The sequence below is a fragment of the Centropristis striata genome, chromosome 3, assembly GCF_030273125.1.
Source record: "Centropristis striata isolate RG_2023a ecotype Rhode Island chromosome 3, C.striata_1.0, whole genome shotgun sequence".
NCBI lineage: Eukaryota > Metazoa > Chordata > Actinopteri > Perciformes > Serranidae > Centropristis > Centropristis striata.
In genome coordinates, this window is record NC_081519.1 from 12,838,068 (window position 1) to 12,864,884 (window position 26,817).

Genomic DNA, 26,817 nt, shown 5'->3' on the forward strand with positions numbered 1-26,817 from the left:
TATTATGTTTTCGCCTATCTTGATGTGTAATGATAGTTTCCTCAATGATGGTAAAAATAAATCATTATTCATCATAGAACATAGCCATGCCTCAGATACTTTGCTTTGTTAAAATGGCTTTATGTTTTAGATATGTGGGTTCATTAACATGTTTTATAACCTATTTTATAGTAATGCGGGTAAGGAGATTGCTTAATTTGAAGGTGAGGGTTGACTATTTATCTAGGCCTACTGAGCTTTTATTATTGCAATCCAGGTTTTGGCAGAATAATTGGGAGCAGCAGCAGCAGTAGTAGTAGTAGTAGTAGTAGGAGTAGTAGTAGTAGAACTAAAAGTTAAAATATTAAATTTACATTTTCAATGGACTTAAACTCATATTTTTTTCATTTCAATTTCTTTACTACGACTATTTTAGAGTGAAACAGACAATTATTATGAAATGTATATTATGTAAATATTGTAAGCTGGGGGGGGGTAAGATGATTGGGTGCTTTTATTGTATTGTCTGTCATACTTATGTATAGTGACTTTATGTACATTGTTTTAAGTGGCTTCATGTGGGAAGACCTTTGTTCAAATCTTAGCTTGTCCATTTTTATCCTCCCATGATTCCCCCTGTGTTCCAGAGCTGTTCCGGCGGGTTGTAACCAGTGGGCGCTCTCCTCTCCTCTTTCAGGCTCCACGGTGCAGCTACGCCTCTCGCCTGTCTCGGCAGCAGTGGCAGCAGTGTAGTAGTAATCTGCCTGCCGCGCACTGAGCTCGCATTTTGTGTCACGGTGCCACCGGGAGAGGGGCGACAGACTGCTGCGCGTCAGGGGACACCAGTCACCATCCGCACGGTTCAAGCGACATCCCGCCGCGGGCAATGACATTGGCAGACTGAAGTGGGAATACACGAGAAAACGCAAAAATGACGGTGGACTTTGAAGAATGTATTAAAGATTCACCCCGATTCAGGTAAGACTGCTCCTCATAGGCAGACACATCACAGCGGTGCGCAAAAATGGCACACCTTCTTTTACGCATGATTTTTTTTTTTTTACATGGGGACTGAATGCTTTCCGCTATATAATCTGTGATGGCATCAACAGTGTAAATAATACAAGATGTGGTGATTAATGCTGCGCATGTGTTCAACAGCGTGATGGCGTTTTTCTTTCATTTTGGTCTTTTTTTTGTGTACATTTTTCATCAAATCTTCAATCACGCGCCCTAATTTTTCTTAAATGTCATATTAAACTGGTTATTATTCGCATTTTGATTCATTTACTGAAAGACACGCGTGTGTCAGTGGTTTCCAAATTGATTGTCTCATTTTAGAATGTGGGTTGTAACGTTAGCTCAGTGCATGAGAGAGGAGGGACACTCATTGCCACGCACAGTGAGGATCCATTTTGCTTGAGTGTAAAAAATGATTTTCAACATGTTTCCATCAATAACCTGATATGCACTGAATAAGAAAGGGGCACTCCTTTTGATGCAGCCTTGTAACAAGTGAGTGCATAATGGGACCCTGCTGTGTGTGAATGCAGCATGGCATACAGGTTGGGTGCAGTCTTTCATTTGCTCATGGAGGAGGCCCTGTCACCCAGTGCTGGTAGCAGACTGGAGACGAGATGCCCTTGCAGCAGCAGCAGCAGCAGCAGCAGCAGCAGTTTTGACCTGGCTGGCAAAGAGGCATCAGGGAGAGGAGTACACTCTCTCTCTGCAGGGAGGGAGCTCGTATCCTGGGCACAGATCCAGCTGTTCGGCCCCTTGCCTGCCCGCTGGAGGGTTGTAGTAGCCACACTCAGTCCACGTGCCAGTCTGGCACTCCTGTGCAGGCCGATGGGGAACTAGCAGAGAAGATTCTTGGAGCATGTAGGCCAGGGATCCCCAGTTAATTATGCCAGGGCGATGGGCTGCTAGTGTCATTTTATTCAGTGTTTTTACTGAGAAGCAGCAGGATCTTTTGAGGTTTATTTTGTTTATAGGCAAATATTGTGGTCTGCTTTCTCTGTGTCTGTCTTTATGTTCTGTTCCTCCATGTCAGCGTCTGTTGTCTGTTTGTCATTTTTGTTGCTTCCCTCTCCCTATTCCTCTCTCTCAGACACAACTTCTCCTGTTTGTTGAATGTTGCGCGACTCACAGATAGTTTGTGATCCGAGCTAGAAAGCAGAACGAAAGAAAGAAAGAGAGCTGAGAGAGACAGATGTTCAATTTTGTAATTTAATCCCACCTCACTGATGGATGGCCAAGACGGAAGGCCACAGGAAGAGACATTTGTCTGCCTGCTTCACTTTCCAATGGTCTTATGAAGACTGTCATTTGGAAACTTCCAGCACTGTCAAAGGAAGCTGATGTTTCCTCGGTTTTACAAGCAGTAGGGAAAATGTAATGTTGCGTAATACTGTGATCATGATGATGGTGATAAAAAGCCTTAGCCTGGTAAAGATCACATTTGGATAATGTTAGCAGGGAGCATTTTTTTTCATGATATTATCCAGGTTTCTGATGATTTGTTGCTGCAGGCATGTCATGAGTTGAGTTGCTGGCTTTCTGGATGTGGCTCAGGATACTTGTGAGCATGTTAACAATGTTTCCTACAAATAAAATGACAGTAGTAGTTGAAACCAGAGCCCAGTTTTACCTCATAATATAATTATACAAATATGCAGGAGCTGTCATAAATGCAGAAACAACTATTAATTAATAATATGTTGCCCAAAGAGCATATTCATGTGTCACAACCATTAAACCAGTATTTAATTATATACAGTCTTTGCAGAGTTTTCCATTATGCTGGAGTGGCCGGCGTCCCAGGTTTCTTTCTCCTCCTTATTGTGTCATTCTGGAGAAACAGGAGTAGGAAGAGCAGAGAGCCGGTCCTGTCTGTCTTCCCACACATGGTGTAACACACGCCCTCTCACTGCAGGTCTTAACTTGTGTCAGGCTTGTATGTGCGTATGCATGATTGGGTGAGTGTGAAATAATTTTTAAAAGTATGTCTGGGTATCTTTTACACACTTCTTTTTGTTCAGCCTCCCTCTCACTCATCCTGTTGCTTTTTTTCTTCTTCTCTGCCTTTTATTCAGCCTTTAGTCACCTGCTGCATTCATTCATTCTGTAACAAAAGCTGAGGTGAAGCTCTGTGCACCTGCCTGGAGTTGTTGGTACTAAATGGTTGTAATCTGATTCCCTGGAGGCACTTTGGGTCTGTTTCTGGCTCGAGTCCAGAGAAGTTATCGCCTTTGTGGTTTTATTCGGATGGCAGAACAGAACTGTGGTCAGACAAGGTGTTAACAAGGTCCCTTTTTTTGTTTTGTTTTTTGTTTTGTTTTGTGTCATTAGTTTGTTGTTTATTTCTTTTCTTAGAGATCCTCATTTGGGGAATACCAGTTTGCCTTGTATATATGTTGCCTGTTTACCCTATGTTTTTTTTATTTACTTTGTGAATATATACCTTGAAAAAAAGGGGGGGGGGGGGGGGGGGGGGAATGCAAGGTACAATATTGTAAAGAAATCGAAATTACTCATTATGTTTGTGAAAGTAAGAAGCCTTGCAATAAAGTATTAAAAAAAACAAGGTCATTATTATAACCAATTGACTATAAAATTATTTTTGATAAGCAGTTACGATGATTATCATACTTCATCAAATTCTTTTTGAAAAATGTATAATGCCAGTGTAGTTTATGTTCAAAATGTTATTTTATTTTTTTCAAATTTGATGCATTCTGTTTTATTTACCTTTTCCAGTGTCCAAGTCTTTTTGGAATCGAGGCTGTCGATCGCTGGAGAGCACTACAACACATTTATTCAAATTTATTTTTATTTTTATTTTTTTAATATATTGAATATATGTTTAATAGATCATTAACATGTACATATATTGAAATATTGATTTTTAATAATTTATCAAATGTTTATTCTCATTTTTAAAATTTCTGTCTCAGTTTATGTATTTTCAAAGTTTATGACAATGATATTGAAAATCATTTTAAAGTTAAATAGTGCATGATGTTCCCACAGTCAGTGAGTAATAATAACAAATCGAATCAATCAAATCTAAATTACTTTATTTATCCGCGAGGGGAAATTCAGTAATGGTAAGTATTAGTAAGTATAGTTATGATTTCTGCCATAACCAAGCAGCCCTAATCAGCGACTTAGTGATCCTTAAGGCAAATATTACATGATCCTTTTGGAATTTATATTTATCCTTTTCATTGAAGAAATCGTTATGATATAAGCACTAATGTGCATATGTGGGTGTGAGCCGTTGCCTAGCAACAGCTGCTGTAAGTGAGACAAATGGGAGCTCGGAGAAAAAGAGGACACCGAATTTAAGAATGGAAGAGGAGAGTGGGTGCTTTGAAAAGACACCCTCGTTACTTTAAATTTCACAACAGAGTTTCATTGTGACAAACAGATGCTCCTACTTTCTGTTTTAAAACCTTTCATTGGTAGTGAAAGCAAAAGTAAAGTCTTTACTAGTAGTAGATTTATTAGAGTTCGTTAGTTATTGTAAGAAAACATGGTTCTTGTTTGAGTCCAATGCATCAGTGTCATATGTAGACTAATGACAAAATGAAACTACCGGATATGGGAGAGCAGTTGTTGCCTGTAGCGTCGGTATCTCAGGTCAGTGAGTGTACAGCTGGGCTTTTACCGATCTGGAGAGCCAGCTGCACCTGTCGGCCTCTTTCTGTCATATTTCTGTGTTTATCCCACCCACATGCAGTCAGTACACAGCAGCAGGCTATCCAGACAGGTTGAGTGAGTGAGTCAACAAGATTCAGAAAGTGACAGGAGGAGACGGATCGACAGAGTGGACACAATGTTATGTTGCAAATAAGTTACATAACCTAAATCAGGCTTAAAATCAATCTTCAACCAAAATACAACATTTTTTGTCGGCACTTCAAGCCAAGGCCCATGGTCCCATTTCCTGAATAAGGAAGTTGTTCTTTGAAATTTGAGTCATCTAAGTTGTAATGTAGAAACAACATGGACACTACAAAGATTGTGAGTTGTATTTTATTACTATAACACATAGATAGCTGTTTCCGGTTTTTGCAATGCAAACAATGAAGGAAACGGATCAAGTGAGCCATGAGATATGATTGGGATCTAATTTTTCCAATTATTCCGACACAACATGAATGCAGCGAAAATGACCTATCTCAGAATGTTAAAGAAAGTAAAAAATGATTTCTGTATTTGCTCTGTTATTCCAACCTGCTCCAAAATGTAATGGATTCTTCCTTGGTCCGTGCTTCACCCTTTCACCAAGTTTCATGGAAATCAGGTTTGTAGACTTTCTATAATCCTTTTGACAGACAGTCAAACAAACAAATCAAACCAACAACATAACCCCCTTGGCAGAGATAATAATTCCCTACATAAAATATTAAGCCAAGACAAAAAACAGTAGCCACTGTCACCAAACAACAACAGTGAATCATTTCTGATACAGGACTGGGTAGGATTGTATTACAATCACCACCTTCCTTTCACTTGAAAGTTACCAAACCTGCGTGCCTGTTGACCTCATATTCAGATAATCTCCTCAGGCTCCGGGCAGAAAAGTAAGCTATAAAATCACACACACACATTAAATATCATCAGAAGTTTAAATTTTGTGTTTATCTAATTATATCGGAGCGTCCTTGCCTATTACAAGTTAATTGGAATGAGGATTTATTATGGTCCCACACTGTTTCTCTGTCTTCCCCTTATGGTTTCTATAGTTACTTGCAGAAATAATAGCTATGAGGTCCTCAACCCCCCATTCAGTGGGAAAGGTAAACAAACTATGTATGTCTTATTATGTTGACTGATCCAGTGGGATTATTTTTTCTTTCCCTTCCCTGGCACCTTCTCTCACTTTCATACAAAGCATTTTTGCTTCAGCTGCATTTCCAGTCCAAGTGGGTCACCTTCCATGATCATTAAGTTAAATCTGTAGCCTTGAAGAATTCTCATAAATTAATTGTTTTGAATCCAGAGAGAGGCAGTTTACATCATGACATTCTCTTTGATAAAGGAGATTCAAGAAGTTTATATAACTCATTAGTGAGCAGGGTTTGGTTGGATATTTGAAAGCACTATGTAAAAATGGCCTCTTGGCTTCTCTTACATGTGATTTCCTACATTATTTTAAAAGCACTTCTCCATTTATTTGCAGATTGAAGTGCTTTTTGATGCTCCAGATATCCGTCTGGCGCCCTGCTTTCTCTGTACTGTCTGGAGTTTTATTCCCACCTGTGCCATCATCGCCTATAATCCTCCTTTTACACACATCATCATTTTGCTTATCTGAGATAATGAATTCCTATTGGTCAGCAGCCTGTGAAGTATGTAAATATGCACCACGCTGCTTCCTCTTGTCGGGAGAGGGGTAGTGGCGGTGTTGTTGCTTCAGCAGGTATGGCAACTACCTCTCCCTCTGTCTCGGTCAAGGGTGTAGGGAGAGGCTCACGTGTCCTCTTTAACTCTGAAACACACAGCAGACAGCTGCGTTCATCGCAGAGTGGTGACCTTGAAACAGTGCAGATGATTTTATAGCAGAGAAGAAAATGCATTCAAATGCTGAATAAGATTACCTGTTGCCAAAGTGGGCTGACATTGATGAACTGCGTGTTTTTTCTAATGCACTGATGCCTGGAAAGTGTCCCGGACCAGAAGCCATAGAAGTATTTCACCCAGTGTTCCTGTCTGTTTGTCTTTAACTTATTTTCAGAAAACCTCTCACAAAGCCACCGTGACCCTCTGAACTTCTCCAAAAATAGATCCTCTCTGCACCATCAAGTCCTTGGCCAAACGTTTAGAAAGATTCCAGACCACTCACATTAAGTTGCTAATGTCAAGACACCCATTCCCGACCACTCTCCCTAATGCATCCACGTAGGCAGGAGATGTGCTCCGACAGAAAGAAAACCACCGTGCCGGCTTAGAATCCTCTTACCCCCCATATATGGGGCTACCCCATGCATGTTAAAGCTTTTATAAGTCCTGTTTATTATTGTTATGCTAAAGATGACTTTAACCAAATTGCTCTGCTTGAGAATTCTGTCTTTTCTCTAAACCCATCAGTGTTTACTGGCAAACACCAGAAAACAGCAAGCAAATCTCTGGCCTTTGGCACTTATGTTGAGGGATTTGCCCTCCGAGCAATGGGCTTTTCTTTGAAGGTATAGGAAGGTCAAACAATTTATTTATGCTCGACTTAGTCGCACACATGGGGAGGATGTATTTATGTAGGTTAATATCTCTGTGGTGGCTCAGCAAATGAAGTTTATAGTTATAGTGTTTTTTAATCTGCACAATGCAGCCAACTGCAAATAATGTAAAGAATTACTAAATTAATGTCCGGTTCCATAATGTTTACCACTGTGAGATGCATATCAAGTGTATATATGGGGCGCCTCAGGAATGAGTTCTTAAACCAGGAAGCAAGTTAGCACCTTATCGGGGTCTAACCTCTCAAACTCAATGAGGATTATGAATGGGTTTTTGGTTAGATGCCTGAAATCAGGTCTGTGGTTATCACAAGCTTCAGAGATGTTTGTTGTATGACATAAAAAACTCCCAATTGTGAGTTTTGGAGCTTTTATGTTGTCTTAAAAAGGTAACTAATTGAGAGTACAATGGTTGTCGGGGACATTAAATGTCATCACGCCGGACACGGACCCCATGGTGAAGCTAACTTTCAGGTAGAAGACCTACAAAAATATGTCATTTTGTTTCCTCTCTCAGTATATAACTGCATCTATCTGATGGCAGTGTAAGAAATTAAGCAAAGATTACTAAGCTTATCCCCTCGCTACATTTGCATTTTTTTGGCACTGTGTCCACCATCTAGTTTTCCATGGGATGTGTGCTTACGATCTGACAGAGGCTGGATGGAGGCTTATAGGCTGACTACCAGAAACGTCTCAAACTCCATGCCCTCTGCAGGTACAGACACCACACCACATGCTTCTAGTGCAGCCATTCTCAACCTTGGGGTCCCGACCCCAATTGGGGTCGCGAGATGATTTCTGGGGGTTGCCAAATCGTTTTGGAAAAAATATAAATGCACAAAATTTAAATTAAATTACATAATTTCAGACAGGGAGATCTTTTAGTTGTTTTCTGGTTCATTATTTGTCCAATATTTGTCATATCAACTGAGTTTGTGTGATCTGAACTGTGCACGTAAGATTCTGTTCAGTGAAAAAAAGGTGTGTCTAAAAACAAAATAAAAACACTAAATCTAAGGGAAATGATCTTGCTGCATGGACAGATAATTAACTTGACAAGATTTCTTAAATTAAGATTATTAAATCTAGAAATAAGCATGTTAAACGTTTAAAATAAGAAATTAGCTCTTAAAACAACATGGGGCGGACAACATGCATGATAAATTGGGGGTCGCGGCTCAAAAAGGTTGAGAACCACTGTTCTAGTGGGTCATATGTGAAGATTGAGAGGGATTATTGTATGTGAGTGTGTAGAACACTATGCTCCATATTCACAACTTAAAACCAACTGTAAAGATGAACATGATGCAGTAATTTTCAATAGCTGCTAACACACTCTTGTATTCAGGGCTAAAAGCTCTGAGGTTTGGCTGCAGTAGGTCAACGATCAGCGAGACAGTAATAGTTTTTAATAAACTCCTAATGATGTTGGTGTGAGATCAGTAACCCTCCCCCTCCCCAGGGATGCAACCATTTAAGCACCAATTGACCTTTTAAACTCTCGTAACCTACAAGTGTCACAAAAAGACAATGCAGAACATCAGGGCTTGTAAAAATATCTGACATCTCCCATCAGTTCACATAAATATTTTAGTTCCCACTGTGTGCGTAAAGGTAGAGGCCTTGGTGGAACACTCACTGTGAACTGCAGGAAACACGACTTTCATGTCAGGAGCATGAAAAATTGTGGTTACTTCAAAGGAGTTGTGTGAGTGGAGATGTGGTGTCGGTGAGCATGAGGATAGGGGTTACTAGGTTTGGTTCCTACCGGCACTGCAGCATCTACATCTGATCTAACCCTCTAATATAAAGATCTGTGGTGCTCTTTCTCTCCTTAACAAGCAACATTCACTGCTGAACAAAGAGGGCAGCCCCACCCTTGTTGATTTCAAAGCATGTGTGTTTGCGAATTGATGCCCCTGGATGATGTCAGATAAAATAAGCACACTGATTCAGCAAATGAGAGCCATGTGGCATCACATATGACCTAAAGAGTTTCAAATGAGAAAAGGCAGAACACAGTAGCTGTTTGCAGATGTTTGTTGAATCCAACAATCTTGGAGCCAGTAATATTTTTTTAGTGTTTTTGACAGCCCCAGAGCTCTCAAGCTGCATATTTGCCCACACAGTATCTTGTGTGTCTACTGACCTGTTTTGTTTGAAACATGGTGTGCAGTCAGTGTACGGGTCGCGATTGCTTCTCTGCTTACAAATCTCAAATTCCTCTCACATGAGATTTACCAACAAACAGGATTTGATGGCCTAATCCAGAGTGATCACTCATATACAGAAGCCCAATTCAGATGTCAAAAGAGTAATAATTGCCAACATGTAGACTTAAAAGGAAATCTCCAAGCTGTGCCTGACTCTGAAGCATAGAATAAGAGTAGGTGTGTCACTGCGGTCCTCCTGTCACAGATGATTGATTGAATTAGGCCTACATCACATCAAGACGGTTTAACAGGGATTTCCACTTTATCAGAATCCCTCTACCACCACCAATTGCTTTAAACAAAATCTTTAAAAAGGCCATTTTTGTTACCAGTTTTGGCACTGATGCTTGTTGTTGGAGGCTGGAGTTGATACGTGTAATAACTCCTGCAGTCAAAGAGACTTTAATATTGTTACATTATTTTAACTGTAACTTTTTATATGCACAATGACCAGATCTTAGAAAATAGGAGTGCAGAAATTGTTTTTATTTTATTTTTTTCGCTGTCCTCATCTGGTCTGCTTTCGTGTCCCACGTGCATGCATACATGTGTGCAAGCTAATCATATTTTCATATTCCTGCTTGTCAGGCATACAGTAGTTTGACATGTTCGTGGAAGAGCATCAGTCCAGCACGTGGACACTTCCACTGAATCCACGGTGCAGCAGATTTTCTGCTGCTCTGCTGCACGTGTTGCCGGCGGACTTAGTGCGGGGACCCATATATGAAATAGGATTATCAGTAACCACACTCTCTGATTAAATCAACTGGATAGCCTACACAACCTATTAAAGCTCACACACTATCAGCCTCTTACCCTGAGAACCTCAATATAATTTCCCTTCCCATTCAGCAGCAGTGTGCAGGATAATGTGGAGTTGCAGAAATTGGTTTGACACAGTTTGTCTGATTGCAGTTCAAAGGACGTTTGAGCTTTCAGTCTGTTATAGATCAGGATTTTTGTGCTTGTTGTGGAATATTAATATTTTGCCAGTTCAGGTACCATTCGCCCTGGCTTTATGGGTTAATCCATATATCACTCTGACCCCTTTGCCTTATCTATCCTGGGCTATTTTTAGACATGTCCTCGTGGTATGAGTCATGCTTCACAGGAGGATGCTTCAACTACAGTACAGTTAAGAATTTGCTTTGATTTTCAAGATTAAAAAAGGCAGCAAGGGTTAATACGAATGCTCTTTATGTACAGATGTGCATTCAACACTTTGATGTGCACAAATTAACCTTTGCTAAGATCCGCCTCCATTATGCCTTTGGCCTTTTGTCCATACGGAAACAGCATTTCTAGTCATGAAAACAGCTTTTGTTAAACCGCGGCCAGGATGAATTCCAGTGTTGATGTGTAGTCAGGAAATACCAAGTTTTTGCCTTGAGACCTCAGTGTGCGCTGTCTCATTTGTAGCGGGTCGCAAATAATGTAACATTTCAGGCGAACAAAGACAAAACAGAGCTGATTCTAACCTGCTTACAAGGCTTTTAAATGTTTACACACTTATGTACAGTAACTCTTCACTATGTTGAGGAACAGTGGCATCACAATGTGCTATGGAGTGATTGTTGCAGCCAGGTAGCCTTCTGGTAATCACTTTTTTTCCAGACTTCTGACTTAGCAACATCTTTTTTTCCTTCTTTGCCTGATTGATAGGCCAACATGGCTTTAGGGCTAGCGTTTTGTCACCGCTTGTTGGTTTGGCATGCTCTTGACAACACTTTAATTGTGTTATTAACGTTCTTAAAGCAATTGTGTGGGTGGGATTGTTTTTCAAAATTAGGAAGGAAAATAAACTACAGTATTTAATTATAATGGAGGCAGATTTACCAATCAAATGAAGTTGTCATCTTTGTAAGAATGTCTCTTTGATTTCACACAGAAGTAAATAAAAACAGGTTACTCATTTCAAGCCAGTGACCATACATTTTGTCAGCTAAAGTGATTACTGCTGCAGCTAATGAAACTAGCTACCTGAAAAACACCAACTCACATGGTTAAAACTGTCTTCAGCTTGATCATTGTAAATCCAGTTATGGACATGATTTCTGTATACATCATATAATGCTAAAAGATTGAGGCTAAAGCTGCACGTGCTGGCAACAAGACATGACCAGCTAATGATCCATGAGATAAAAGAAGCAGCAACAGTCCTGTATTATTGAGAAAGAGCTGGTTAGCTACTACATTATAGACAGTATTATAAATAAAATGTGATCATTATGTTAACTTCCTCAAACCAAATAAAGAGCAGTTGCTTGGTTATGTTTGCTAAGCTGTGACTGAACAGTTGCATTTCAGAGAGCGGACACTTAATAGTCACAACTGTAATGCCTCTGCTTCAGTTTTTCAATTACACAGCAATGATTGATGTTTAGGTAGACTAAAGGGTAATAGACAATTTATTAAAACTCCCAATTAAAGTAATGACTTGTTCAATAAAGACATTACCACCACCAGCAGCAGCAGCATGAAAGAGAAGCTTCAGTTGTGGCTTAAACTGCTCACTAGTCAATGTAGCTCAGATCATAGACATCAGGCATTGTGCAAGGGATTCTGGGTATTATTTTGAAATGACTTTATATGAAACAATAGAAACTGTGATTCCTGTCCTGAGTTACAAGACTAAAAAATGTGGCACAAATCGAACCTTCTCACGGCTCTCACTGCAATCATTTGTCCCTGCCGAGATCAGGATTCGGTGGGGAGTTTGTTAAAATCCTGCCAAGGCCTGTTGAAACTTGAATCAAAACTATTAAGTAAATTGCCTGCATCTTGTTCCTGGGCTGCTTTCTTCATCTTGGCACTACATATTATTTTCTCAGTGGGAAATGTCTGTCTATCCCTGGTGTCCGTCCCAGTTTAAACACTTCTTTTGTCTTCACTAAACTGCAGATTTCAAGGCTTTTTCCGGTTTCAAAATCCTCTGTGCCGGTTTTCCATGTTATTGAAATAATAGATTTTGTTATAATGACTGGCTGACAAACAAGCAGACAGACTTTAAGCTCTCTGAAGTGTGAACCCCAAAAAACTTGCCGTGGAGAGTTCGCTCCCCAGGAAGTCGTTAAATCACACTGGAGGTAACAAGCGGGACCAGCCGGCGTGTAATATGTGGAATGCCTCTGCGGTGAGCCAGACTTCTATGCCGACTGCCACACATTTAGGCATGCATGGATAAACCCTCTCAAGACATTAGGACATGTATGCACACATGCATAAAACTGTTAAACATGCAGCAGCATGTGTGTGTTTGCACATACAGCACACACATTAAAGACTGTCGGTATATAGCATGTGGTGCTACAGTGTCATATAACCATTTATATGGTTGTTTTCTGTAGGGTTAAAGGGTCAACCAGCCAAAGGGTGCTCACGCTTTAGAAAAGGGGAAAACATGGTCTCTGCATAAGAAAAGTCACAAAACAGTGAGGTTTTTGTCTGCAGAAGCAGAACTTTCAACTTCATGGTGGCTTTCTGTTTGTTTTAGATTCTTCATACACAATTTTGCATTTCTTTATACAGTAGAGTTGACAGATCAGTAAATCATTTCTCATCCTGAAGCGTTTCTTGGTCGGGGTAAACCATTTAGAAACTAAACTCACCCATGAAATATCAACTGCTGCCCTCGTTGTTTACATCCTGTTCAAATGGCTAACGTCAAAACTGTATCGGACGAGCCAGTTCCACCAGAACAGACTGTCTGTTCAACACACACACACACACACACACACACACACACACACACATAGACATTCTTCAGTTGTTTATCTGTTTATCATACAAGATCATATTGGTCAAAGAAATCCCAGCCTCTGACGTTGGTATGACTAATGTTACAATGTTACTGTAAAAACAAACATTTAGCCACAGCGGACGTTTGTCATCCACACACAATGTGGGTATTATGTGGCGTCTCTGAGCCTTCAAAACAAAGCCCAACTGGTTCAACTGACAGGCAGAGAAAAGAGAAAAGAGCTAGAGGTCTGCACGTTTGTCTTCCTTTTGACATCTGTCCAGGTATTTTTTCCTGTTCTCACTTTTTTTCCCTCGCATATTTTCTCCTTGTGCCCGTCATGGGTGATGCAGATGTGGGATGGATATGAATCATTGTCAGAGCTGCTGCAGCAAGGCGGATTGGGTTTCAGTAGATGACCCATGCCTGTCTGCATGCCTGTTTTCTAACTGGATGTAGCTTAAAGTATGCAGGAAGAGAAGGCGGAATGGCCGAAGGGATGATAGACGGCTGACAGGGTAGTGGAGATAATTGATGGAGAGGAGAAGCACAGAGACAGAAGGATGAATTGACTGGGTTGATGGAGTCAGAGGAGGTGTAGACTGAGGACACATGCTGGAAGACAGGGAAGGATTAACGGTCTCCATCGTTACTGTAGTCCTGGTAACCTGCCTGATACTTCGTACATTAATGTACTGAATGCGTCATGTAGTGGGCTGGACACATCCTGGCAGCAAAGCATGAATGAAAATACACATCGCTGGTAAAAGAAAGAGGACAGAGCATTGGTCCAGTGGAGGAAGTGGACAGCTGTCCTGTCAAACGGCGAACGCTGCACCGACACAGCTTCCCCGAGGTGACAAATGAAATAGTCATGCGGTTCACTCTGGCTCATTGCCGTCTCATGCAAACTAAAAGGAGATGAGAGCTTGTGTGTGTGTGTGTGTGTGTGTGTGTGTGTGTGTGTGTGTACTCTCACTCTCTCACATCTGGGATCCAGTCGAGCAGCTGGTTCAGATTTGGTCCGACTTTCTAGGCCTTTGTTTTAGTTCTGCTCTCTTAGTTTTCTGCACTGTAGTTTTCCTTTACATCCTATTAATATTCAGCTTGTTTTTTCTTCTTCCTGTTTACTCTTTTTCAACCATTTCACTCCTCTCGTTGTCTCCCTCCGCCCACGTTCCTGTCGCCCCAGGCAGTATGTGACTCGGTGTGGAGGAAGCGAAACTGGATTTCGTCAGAATTTTGGACCACTGAATTTAACTTCAAGTGTCTGTATAGAACACCAATACTCATCCGTTTGTTTAGGCTTATTTTTGTATCATCTTCTTAGTTGCTTCTTTGTAACCTCAGCTCCTGTGTTTCGCTACGTTCATTGTTGATTGTCCCCTCACAGGTTGTTGACACAGGCTTGCTGTGTGCTTGGCAGCCCACCAGCACTGAATCCAAACACCCCTGCAATGCTGCAACCACAAGTGTGATTGACAGGCCAATCTCGTATAGAGACACAAGAAGAGACAGGAACACTGATTGCTCTTCTTAAAAATTGGCGGATTCCCTTCACATTCCCCGTTGTTACATTATTCAGCCCGCATCCTCGCCTCAGATCTCTGTGGAATTCCTTGTAACCAAATGAAAACATTCCCATCTGCCGTGTCAGCAGTCCCGCACTTTTCTTGGATCCATCATTCCCGCCCCCACAAAGTCACACACACACATGCACTCTTTCGCTTGGGGAGTGGCTCCTTCCATTTGTTGGATGGATTGCCCATTGCATACAAGTGGAAAAAATCAGAACAGCTGAAGCAAAGTCGCCGGTTGATAATGGACAATATGTCTTGCAGCAGGAAGGAAGGATGACCACGCTCAATATACCATAGCTTTGGTGTGTGGGTGTCATCGAATCATGGTGGGAAGTTTGTGTGTGTGTGTGTGTGTGTGTGTGTGTGTGTGTGTGTGTGTGTGTGCATATGTCGCTGTAGAGTAGACAGATGTAGCAAGCTCAACAGGGGGGTTCTGTAAGAGAGATTTTGGCCGGAGAGAAGGAAGACTCAACTGTATATGCAACAAGCATAACTAAAAGCTTCATGGTGACTGCAACTTGCGGTTTACTTTGGACAATAAAATATATCAGAGTATGGGCAGTTAAAGCTCCATTTTCACACATTTTTCCACAGTTGTGAAGGTATTTGCATTGAATAGTAAAGGTATCACATTCAACTTGAATGTTATGCAAGTGTTAGTGCTCAAGAATGGCACAAGACTGTAACAACTGTTCTTGTGCATTGGACTGATGTTTTGGTGATGCATAACTTGAGTCAGCAAACCGCTGGGTAAAAATTGAAATTTCTTGCACAACAATAACGCCTCTATTGTCACTTTAGTTTCCTAACACATTACTAGAAGGGTTCCTGGAAAGGATTATGTAATCCATCACTGAGAGACTGGTGGAGATGGTGTTCAATTCACATCCAAGTAATTCATTCCATTAATAAAGAGGAGGTTTATTTTCCCGCTCAGGTTGTCTGGTTGTCAACAGGATAACGGAAAAGCTCCTGGCCTGATTTTGATGCAACTTGGTGTAAGGATGTAGCATGGCCCACGGAAGAACACATAACATTTTGGAGTAGATCCGAATTACGCGGCGGATTCACAAGTTTCACCTTTTGATAACATTGCCAGATAGGGCATCTGTTCTGCATTTATGTGGTGTCTGAGTAATCAGAAAAATTTGCACCAACGTTAGTCAAATCAAAACAGCTATCAACATGCTGTTTAACTGTTCTGAGCAATTAAATACAACACATCTTCTTTACAGCATCCATGTTTCCACATTATGACTTAGAGCTCATAAACACACCAAAGTCCGAAGAATGACTTCACAACTGGAAATGGGACCTCATGAGGAGCAAGTGAATGCACCACTGGCTTTGATGGAGGTCTGCGCTTACCTACTGACAATGCAGTTTCTTATGCAACCTAGAGTGTTTATTGAGTGCACAGCAGATCGTAATTTTCCAGTCATTATATTTTTGCAGATTGAAACCTGCTTATAAACTCAATGCAGCTAAGTAAACTGGAGTCTTCGTAACAACCATTACACATAAAATAAAGGACCTCAAAAATAAAATGTTGTGTAACATTAAGAGATAACCTGAGGACAATCACAGTAGAGTATTTGGGTATCACACACACACACACACACACACGCACTTTGACTGTAACTGCATACAAGTTCCAGACCCTGGCTCTCTGTCCTGCATGCTTTGTTTCTCTAGCTGTCTCAGTGTGCGGGGGTCTTGCGAAAGACCACCCCTTGTGTTAATGTAAACCTGTCTCTTCATTGTTTCTCAACCCCTGAACCTTGTTCTACACTTTCCATCCAGTCTCTCTTTTATCCCATCATACATTCATGTGATCATTAGGTAATACATATATACATAATGGTATTACTTACACATCAATAAATAAAAAGCTGGTCATTGTCCACAACTGTAAAATATTCATCTGGTCCATCTGTATCCTTAATCCAGCATTTGGTACTTTCAAGTGCATGAATTGTCAAATCATGCCAGCAGAAACTGGACATTCACACATACAGGTGGTTAATAGAACTTACTGTATAGTCCTAGAGTTCATTAGTTGTATAACTGTTATCCCAAACTAAATCTGTCTGTGAGCTCTGTGTCCCAGATCGTCGACATGGCCTCTTCAGCAAATTCCATTTCCTTTCTTGCATCACACACACACTCACGATCCGAAGATAAGGGACCATGTGTGTGTGTGTGAGTGAGTGAATGAGTGAGTGCTTTATTGAACAGCCATTCATTGAAAACATTCAGGTCAGTGTGACTTCTAAAAATGTGCTGATGGGTGGTTTAGGATTTTAGAGATTGCAGCCGATGTTTATTTTGCTGACAAAATCAGTGCATCACTTTGTGTGTTTGTGAGTCCGGCATTGTGTAGTATTTTTGGTGTATTGACATTTGGAAGTGTCCCCTGTGATAACAACCTCTGAAGACTTTGGGACTTAGGTCATCAGCAATTTCTGAGATGTAATCAAACCGACATAGTATTCAAATTGGTTTAAACGTTGACTTTTATAATTAGATATCAATGCAGCCTAGTCATTTACGTGTGGAGTCTCTACAACATGTCAAATTCCAGTTTTAGTACAATAAAGGTGATTATACTAAACTTTAAAAATAGCTCACATTGGCCAAACTATCATGCATATATGCATTTTCTATACTCTAACATTCATTGTCCTTAACTGCTATCCGCACTCGGGCAAGAGGCGGGGTACACCCTGGACAGGTCGAGAGACTATAGACATATAGATACAGATACAGATAATCACACACTCATTCACACCTATGGGCAATAAGTGCATGTCTTTTGACTGTGGGAGGAAGCCGGAGTACCCGGTGAGAACCCACGCTGACACGGGGAGGTGTGAGGCGAGAGTGCTAACCACTACACCACCGTGTAGCTCAGTACTCTAATATGCCATCAGCATATCATTCTTGATGAATAAAATGTGTTATATGGAGCTGAGTGATGGTCACATAGTAATAAAGTTAAAGGAGTAACAGTTGTACATGCAACAGCATAGATATTTTAAACTAACTTAATAGTGTTTTCTAGCTTGTTTTTCTTACTTTGTGACATTCATTTGCATGAACCTAAAATTACCTTGAGTAGCTGCGTTCCTTGACAATTAAATATCAGAAAAACTCCTGTTTATGCAAGTGCAGTGTATCAGTGAACCACAGCTAAACCCAGAAAACCAAAACCAGACCTCAGGTTACTTTCTGGCGCAGATCTGATCATATTGCGTGAGTGAAAGGTACATAATCGGATGATTACTTAATGCCAACCAGACAGCCAGAATGTGCCTCTTCCTGAGTTTCTGGCACTGATGCACCATTCTCAGATGCATAAAAGTGTAAATCTGCGGTTGTTTCCTCTTTGGCACATCTGACTGTGGTGTCAGCACGAGGATTATTCTGCTGATGTTCGGTCAGTGCTGCCAAAGATAACAGGAGGGAAGCTGGCTGTTGTGCAGAGCTCACTTCTTTCTTTTGGTACGCAGCTGGTTCAAAGCAGCATCTCTTCTCTCTCACATCACACAGAGCCATAAATAGACGCCTTAACTTAGAACGTCTTCTGCTCTGCTACTGTAGGTTAGTGTGGGAAGAGGGATATAATCAAATATTAACACATAGAGTTTCTATACTAAGCCATGACCTGTTCAGTCAGAAAAAACATAAACATATTGCTTGGAAATCTTTATGGATGATAATTGTGTCCCAAAACAGAAAAAAATCAAGCAAAATCATAAAATCCAATCAACAATGATCTCATCATCCATATAAGGCATGGTGTGCTTATTATCATGTTATCCTGTGACTTTGGTGAATCTGAATTAACCCTTTAAAGCACCAAAATTGCACAAAAACACAAACAAACTAACTGATCAAGGCATAGGTAGACCACCAACTCCCGTTTTCTGCGAGGTAAAATTACATTTTTGTCAATGGAGTCTGGTGGCCTTGAAGGAAGCATTTGTAAAGGTTTCTGTTCCCCCATTGGAAAGGGCTGTCTAACGGCAATTTAAAGTGGTGAAAATATTCTAAATACAGCTCAAACTAAAACTGATATTGCTTTTTTTGGCTGGCCTTCTTTTTAATTGGCTAAAATAAGTTTTGCTGCTGCCCTCGACCAAAGCAGTACATTGCTTGGTTTCCTGTCTGCATTTCCAAACTGGGGGCGTACCAACTGCCATCTACTGCAGACAATAACCTGACTATGGATAAGTACCTCATACAGCCCCACTTTAATAAATCTAAATTATTCCTTTTAAAGTTAAATATACCTCTGAACATATCAGATGTATTTTCATCACACATGTGATCATGTTTCTTACAATCAGCCAGGTGTGTGTTTGTGTGTGTGCATGTGCTTAAGTCTAACATTTGTTAATACAGTACACACTCAGTATACATGCTTTTCTCTTTCAGCTTATGTATATATAGTAGTATGTGTGGGTGTGTTTTTCAGGGCTGAAACAAAAGGCAAAAGGCCTTATCTGTGCCAGACATTCTTGAAGAAAGAAGTCATGCTCCGGGCTGACTTAGTAGAACAGTGTCTCCTTGTCCTTGGGAATGCAGATTTACTTTACCTGTAAAGCTGTCTCTATCAGTCCATTAATGTCTATCTTATGCTCTGTTTAGTCATGTATCAACATTTTACAAACCATTGGGGAACAACTGGCGGTGACTCTGATTTTCCTTTGACTGTTTCTACTTGTTGTATATTTGGTAACACAAGTTTTGACAGGTGCAATGCAGAGGTGGCTAGAATCCAAATTCTTGCTTATTTTTGTCATGTAGTGAATTACTGTTGTTGTTGTTTACAGTAAAGAATACCTCATTCTGCTACCTTAATGTACTGTGTCCTCAAAAGGCTGTGGTGATGGAAGGAAAGGGCTGAAATATCCTTAAGGATTGCATGCACTTTCATTCTGATTTTAGTTTGTCTCTGTGGCTCTCAGCTGCAGGCGTGTGGGGGTTGTGATACAGAGCTGGGTTAGTCATTGGCATCACAGCATCATAATATCTCTGTAGATTTTGCAATGTAGAGTCATCCGAGTATGGTGAGAACAGCAAGTGTTTTACACAGTAAAACTCTGCTTTGAAAAGATTTCTCCATGACTGTAAAAATAATTCTTTTTGCATTTGGATGCATTTGTTTGTACATGTTCCTGGGAGGATTGATTCCTCCAATGTGACGAGGCAGCTGGATACAAATTCAAAAGACACAATAAGTTCAATTCATAACCAAACAACAAAAAATTTAAAGACATGCTGTGAACTGTATACTGACACTGGTCCTTTGTAGATCATCAGCCCAGCAGAACTGTTCTGTTTCTGTGTGTACAATAGCCAGTGGGGAGCTACTGTATCCACTACATATAGCCTCTTGTGTCTGTCTGAGGAAAAAAAGTATCACTGAAACATACTTTCATTCCCTCCCAGACTAATACACAGATGTGATGTAAATATTTAGATGTGGTCTTAACAAAAAACCCAAGACACTATACAATTCATTGCTGTGTGGAGAGAGGATCATCTTCCAGTGCGACTCAGCGACACTGAAACGGTTGAAGAACGGCACTGACAGCGTGAGAAAGCAAATCAGAAAGGCTCAGTTTTTATAGTTTTCTGTTAACATAATAAACACAGATTGAAAACAATTTAGTGAGATAAAGTTCTATCCTTCCTTTAAACATTATAATCCCTGCACTGTTCTGGTTTCTGGCAGTGTATGGCTTTTTTACATTGGAATAATGACACATGTGAACATGGACAATTTGCAGCCTGTGTGTGTGTGTGTGTGTGTGTGTGTGTGTGTGTATGCGTGTGTGTGTGTAAGGTGGTTAAAGAGGAACTAAGCCAAGACTCTTCACCTCCTTCACTCTCTTCACATTGTTTCATCTCAGTGGTCAAATTCTGTGAAATTGCCACCACAATGCAGTGAATACATATATATATATATATATATATATATATATATATATATATATATATATATATATATATATATATATATATATATATATATATATATATATATATATATATATATATATATACTTTTTCCCACAGGGTTTTTTTTTCGCTTCAGTTACATTGATATCATGAACTATCTAGATGATTGTCATGTGGTGAATCAAATATGGCAGATTTGTTGTATCGTGATACCATGTGATAGTATCATATTCTGAGTTACACTATCTCTTAGCCCCAGTTTACGCCTGAAACATCTACTCTGACATCTCTAACCCGAAAAAGCCTGCTGACTTTAACTAAATTAAATTAAAATTGTACCTTGCAGGTGGAAATGGAGACTTCTGAAAACTGATGGAGACACCAGTGTTCGCTTCCTGATTGAGTCCCATTAGTCACGACATGTCAGAACATTGTAGCTAGCTCTACATATCTTTCATGGTTTCATCCTTCTTGTGGTTACTCCTCTCCCATTGCCATTGCCTCCTCGAATAATGCATAATGCTCCCGGTACTGCTCTAATGTGTCGCCATATGTGTTCTGCAACAACACTAAAAATATGTTTCCCACCGCCTTGACCACCTTATACTGCTGTGTTAGTTTTAGTAATGGTTCCAACTCATTGGAAATTCGTTTCACCATTGCTCATCTTCATCCACAGTAGTTTTTGTATTTTCAACCACAGAGAAGACAAACTGCTTCCTGTTTACCCCAGCATGGACATGCCCAGTGTACACAAATGTCCTGTGATATGTGTTTTCAGGACACTTGATATGGCCGGAGATTATCTTTGGTACAGCTCTACAGTGCTTGTGTGGACAAAGATATTTTTCCTTTGAAATTGAAAACATATTAATGCGGATGTGTCCTCCATCCCTTCACTCCCCCACTGTCATCCTTCACAATCAGCTGGCTGTTATCTGGATGGATATAAAGAGGACGGAAGCAAAAGAGTCCTGGGAACAAAGTGCTTATACACCACAGGAGGTCTTCCTCCTCCCCTGCGTTTCTCATGCAAGCTGCCTGTGCGTGCATGTCGTCTGCTCTTACCCCACAGTGGGAGGTCAGCAGAGGTTAAAGAGGTTGAAGTATGGGATGAGCCTGTAGCCCCCTTTTTAATTCTGTTCTTTTTGGCTTCCTGCTGCTTTCGGTGTGTGGTAGGAGCTCTGCTGTGCCATCACACAGTTTCTCAAATCACAAAAAAGAAACACTTAAAACGAAGAGAGTGTTGCTGTCAGGTTGCATCAAGTGATCTTGACATTCCTGTGCTTGATCAGATGCGTAGATGCACAGTCTGTCCATCTGTTCATCTTCAAACTATTTCTCAAACCCCCTAATTTGAGAAGATGAGGCCCGTCATTTACACAATGTGGGGAGTGAGTCTGAGTGCACATTCCTCAGAGTGTGAGTGGAGCATGATCAAACGTGCCCTCGAGCCCTTAAAGGGTTCAACACCAAAACTCCCTGCTCCACCCAGGCCACAGCTCTCCTCCCCTGGGACAGAGGGTACGAAGATGTTTGGGCCAAACTTCTGCCATCTTTCGTCAAATTTAAAACCTGCTGTTGGCAAAGTGTGTTTCCGTACAGTAGGTTATGACAGACCAGGAGTTTGAGCTGCCTGTCATCAAGTTGTACTTGTATCCCTTTGTCATTCCTTCTTTTGCTATATTTAAAAGGGACCTACTAGGCTAATTGTCAGGTCCATCCTTTCCTTAACTGCTTATCCAAACGCAGGTCGCAGGGGGCTGGAGCCAATCTTAGCTGAAAGTGGGTGAGAGGCGGGGTACACCCTGGATAGGTCAAAGGGCTGACACATTTTTAAGTTCTTACTTGTGTTTTGGGTTTCAACTCGAACATGTTTACATCCTTTAATGTTCAGAAATACAAAAATAGTCCATTGAAGCCCAATCTGCTCCAGCTGGTCAGTGTTTCTGAGTCTTCTGCATCTGTGCTCTCAGTCTATTTGCAAAGTCCGTCATTGCAGCTAGAGCAATGATTGTTAAGAAGTACGGCGACAGCACTTTCTGCAGAGAAAAATCAGTAGCTTCTAAAACTCAAACTACACAATCGGAAATGCTTGAATGTGATCTGAAATTGGAGAAAATTTTCTTTTTACAGATTACAGGTTTCCCTGACATTAGCATGTAGTTACATAAAGCAGTGTATGTAATCCACAAAAAAAACCTGCAGTAACGTGCCTGGAGCAGACGACCATATATAGGAATCTGTCATGAATTGACATCAGCCTTAGCTGAGAGTAGAAAAAACAGTTGGAAGAAGGGTCAAAAGCTCACAGGGATTACTTTTAGAATAATTTTACTGTTTTATTAGAGACTGTAGCCCTGTTTAATATGAACATCCAACACTGTTACATTTTATATGTGACATAAAATAAGGGAAAGCATAGTAGGCCCCTTTTGGAAATGATCTGCCAACATCAGAGCAGTAAATAATGGCCAAATCTGGATCAATTTTTACTGCCGACCAAACAGAGGTTTTGCAGATCAGCGCTGTTGCCTCCTGCTGTGAGGATGAAGCGTGGAAACAGGAATGAGCCAACACGCTCCACCATGAACCACATTAAGAGGGCTTTTTGTTATGGTAATCAAAAGGATTTAAGCTGAAAATGTGCTGAAATTTTCTGCCACTTTAACACACAGCACAAAAACCCTGTTACTTTTACTCACACAGGTTCACACAAGACTTTCTGGCAGCAGTACTATTACGGTCACTTGATGATGATGTAACTCACGTTGCTTTTCTCTATGTCAGCAAAGTGGCTTCCTGTGGAAAACGGTCACTGAGTTTTCCCTGTTTTTCTCTCAGCCCGTCTCTCTTGGCAGGAGAGGAGAGAAATATGTTGTATTTTCCAACAGTTCCACCTGGCTTGAGCTGCGGTTACAATACATTAGAGAGAAATAATTCCTGTCTGCTTCCAACACACTTCCTGTTGGCCTGTTGATGGAATGTACTCTGGAATGATATAATGACGTTCCCACATCCCAGATTGCTCCACCAGAAACATTTATTAATGCATCGTGTTTATAGAGAGTGGTGGAGAAAAATTCTGCTTATGAGTAATGATAACAAAGATGCATCACTTTTGAGCTGATGGTCTGCTTTAGTGAGGCCAGCAGGCAGGTGGTCTGACAGCTGTTGGGAAGCAGAGAAACTGTATCTACTGACTTATAGTGTGTTTGTTGAATTATAGAGATACTGCACAGACAAATGTGCAGCCACAGTTGTCTGTTATCCTCTGCTGCTCATGACATCATGTCCTCTGTAAGACTATAACTCTGTGAAATATCCCAATAGTTTAAAGGAAGAATCCACCAGCATATACAACAATGTCCTCTTTTAACGGGAAAGTCTCCTTTCTTGTTTTATTATAACACAGAGAAGGAACAATGTACTATTGCAAACTCTAAATATAATCCACACTAGATTAAAATTAATCTCCAATTAATCTCTTGAGGGGATAGTTCACCTTTTTTGAAGAGCGTCTGTATGTTATACTTATCAATAGTCAGTATATATATTACAGGAAGCAGGGGCAGCAGCAAAATTAATTTTAATATATATATATACAAAACTAATAGCCTTCTAATTGAAAAATGTAGCTGACAAAATAATCGCTTAACTGTTGATGGCAGCCCCTGTGAAGAAAAGAAAGTTCAATTGCACACCACTTTATTTCTGAGAGATATTGTATGATATGTATCAGTTTATCTAGGTATAGGATGGAGCAAGAGCCACTGACTGGAAGACTGGAAACAAGTGGAAAAGCCAGCCTGAAAAAAACCACGACTACCAACACCTGTAAAGCTCACAAATTAAAACATTACATCTTGTTCGTTTAACACAATTATGAAAAGTACCCTTTGTAGTTTTATGAGTCTCTCTGGTCATTGGATAATTAGTGAGCTTTACAGGTGTTAGCCAGGCTAGTTTCCTCTTGTTTAAAGTCTTTATGCTAAGCTAAGCTAACTGACCGTAGACTTATATTCATGGTACAAATATGAGAAACGTACCTTGTAAATATCGGCAGGAAGCCGATTTCCCAAAATTTGGAACTATTCCTTTAAGTGTAATTTCACCTCAAAGGAATAGTTCAACAAAATATGCCTGAAAGCTTCGGATCAGCACATTACTTTGTCTCAGTTGGCCCAGTTTTGTTTAATACCATTAAACTGAAGCTCCAGGACACAAGTAATGGTCCTTTTTTGTGAGCATCATGTTTGGTCTCTTTGTCCAATCAGCCATCAGTGCAGTCAAATGTTTTTTCAGGGAATGAGTGTGATGTTTGTTGTGTGTTGGGAGGGGGGGTTTCAGGGGAAGCAGTGAAGGCGTCTTTGTTAGCCACACATAAGATACTAGTGTTTGGCTTGGCTTGTTACTGGTGTGAAAAAAGCCAGTCTGTTTAGGCAAGTGTGTGTGTTTTTTTGTGAGAGGATCATTCACTGGAGGCTCTTTTGATAGAGTCCAGACACGTGCATGTGCTAATAGTGCTATCGAGACTTGAATCAAGTTTAATTTGGTTTCAGGGATGAATGAACAGCTTCAAATGTTTGAAATTGATTATTTTATATGAATATATGTCCTACTATGTATTTGTAATTCTCTTTGTTTGTCCTTTTGTATTCTTGTATACAGGCTCGCTCTCTTTTGCAAACACACACACAAAAACACACATTCCGCAGCTTCATGCCAGCAGCTAATGAAGGAGGGTTGCAGACAGACAGCAGGCAGACACACACAGAGACTGTCGGATGGACAGACGGAGGCGTGCACAATTGAAACAAAGAGAGAATAGGGAATAGATGATTTCTGGGGGCAGGAGGCTGTTATGGAGGAAAATTAGAGCGATTTAACAACATGAAGGCGACATGACTTGTATCCTGTTTTAGAGAACCTTTTCACAATGCAATAGATTGATGTAACAGCTGCAAATGTTTGTTTGAGGTGACCAAAATTGGTTTTTAATATAGGGGTTGCGTGAGTGTGGTTTAGGATGTAAGAACAAAGAGATGAAGGATGGGCTGCAGTTACTGTCCCCACCCCAAAACCACCTGCGCCTGCTCACTGTCAGACAAAGACAACAAGACATGTGGGCTACGCTTTTATTTTGAAATCTGAAACTCCCCAATTGAAAAGTGTGCTGATTTTATATTTAAAAATGTCTTTTTTTCTTGCAACATGATGCAAAGTCAGTGGAGAATAATGCAGATGACTTCATTAGACTGAAAGAATTATTATTAACGGTATTCTTCAATGCATGTAAAAAGATGTAAACCCACTTAAATTAGATAACAACTGACATGTTGATCATTTTGCAGTGAGCAGGACGGACCACAGCGTCTTTGTAGCTTTTGGGCATCAGTATGCTACTCAAGGGCACTTTTCCTGTGGCGGCGGGCACTGCAGATGCACCACAAGCCAGAGTACAGCCACTTATTCACCTCTGTAACACATTAGCCTGTCCGTGATAAAGATCCTATTAACAGATTGTTGTGTTTTGGCTGATTTTCTCTCTTGGGGGAAAAGAGCTTTAAGAACTCTTAAAAATGAGCGTTCTTGAAATGACAGAGCTGGTGAGATTAAAGAAGAGATGTACAGACACATCAGACAGACAAAGAGGAAATTGGTCAGTAAAAAAAGCGTGAGTAATGCTGATGCCTGTTGCCATGGTGATTGGGGTCAATGAACGGTTGCCATGGAGCTCGCTTCTTGGAATTCTGGGAAGGGGATATTTCGATGTGAGTGGGTGTGTGTGTGTCGTCTGAAGTTGTGGGTGGAGGATGATGAAAGCGTGTGTATGCATTATAAATGAGACCGTTTGAATCTCTATGTGTGAACTTACAGTACAGACAGCTTAATAACAACAACAAGACTTTTACCATGGACCATCTCCTGTTTATACTGTACTGTTACAATGCATGCTGCAGTAAATCTCAGAGTTAATATCTGACTTGCATATACAAAATAATATTAAGATCATTGGGGAAATAATGACAAAGGTTCCTATCACCAAAGTTCAAGATTTTGCCCAGAATTGGATTGAAACAGAACTG

General features: G+C 40.5%; 1 protein-coding gene across 1 annotated transcript in view; it reads left to right on the forward strand.

Moving 5' to 3' along the window:
• The first annotated feature begins 701 nt into the window (after nt 1-701).
• Nucleotides 702-26,817, forward strand: part of acap3b (ArfGAP with coiled-coil, ankyrin repeat and PH domains 3b) — a 64,143-nt gene continuing 38,027 nt past the window's right edge. Inside the window, exon 1 of the mRNA XM_059328537.1 lies at nt 702-957. Within this exon, the coding sequence (XP_059184520.1) occupies nt 911-957 (47 nt within the window). The 5' untranslated portion in view covers nt 702-910. The remainder of the gene's footprint in view (nt 958-26,817) is intronic.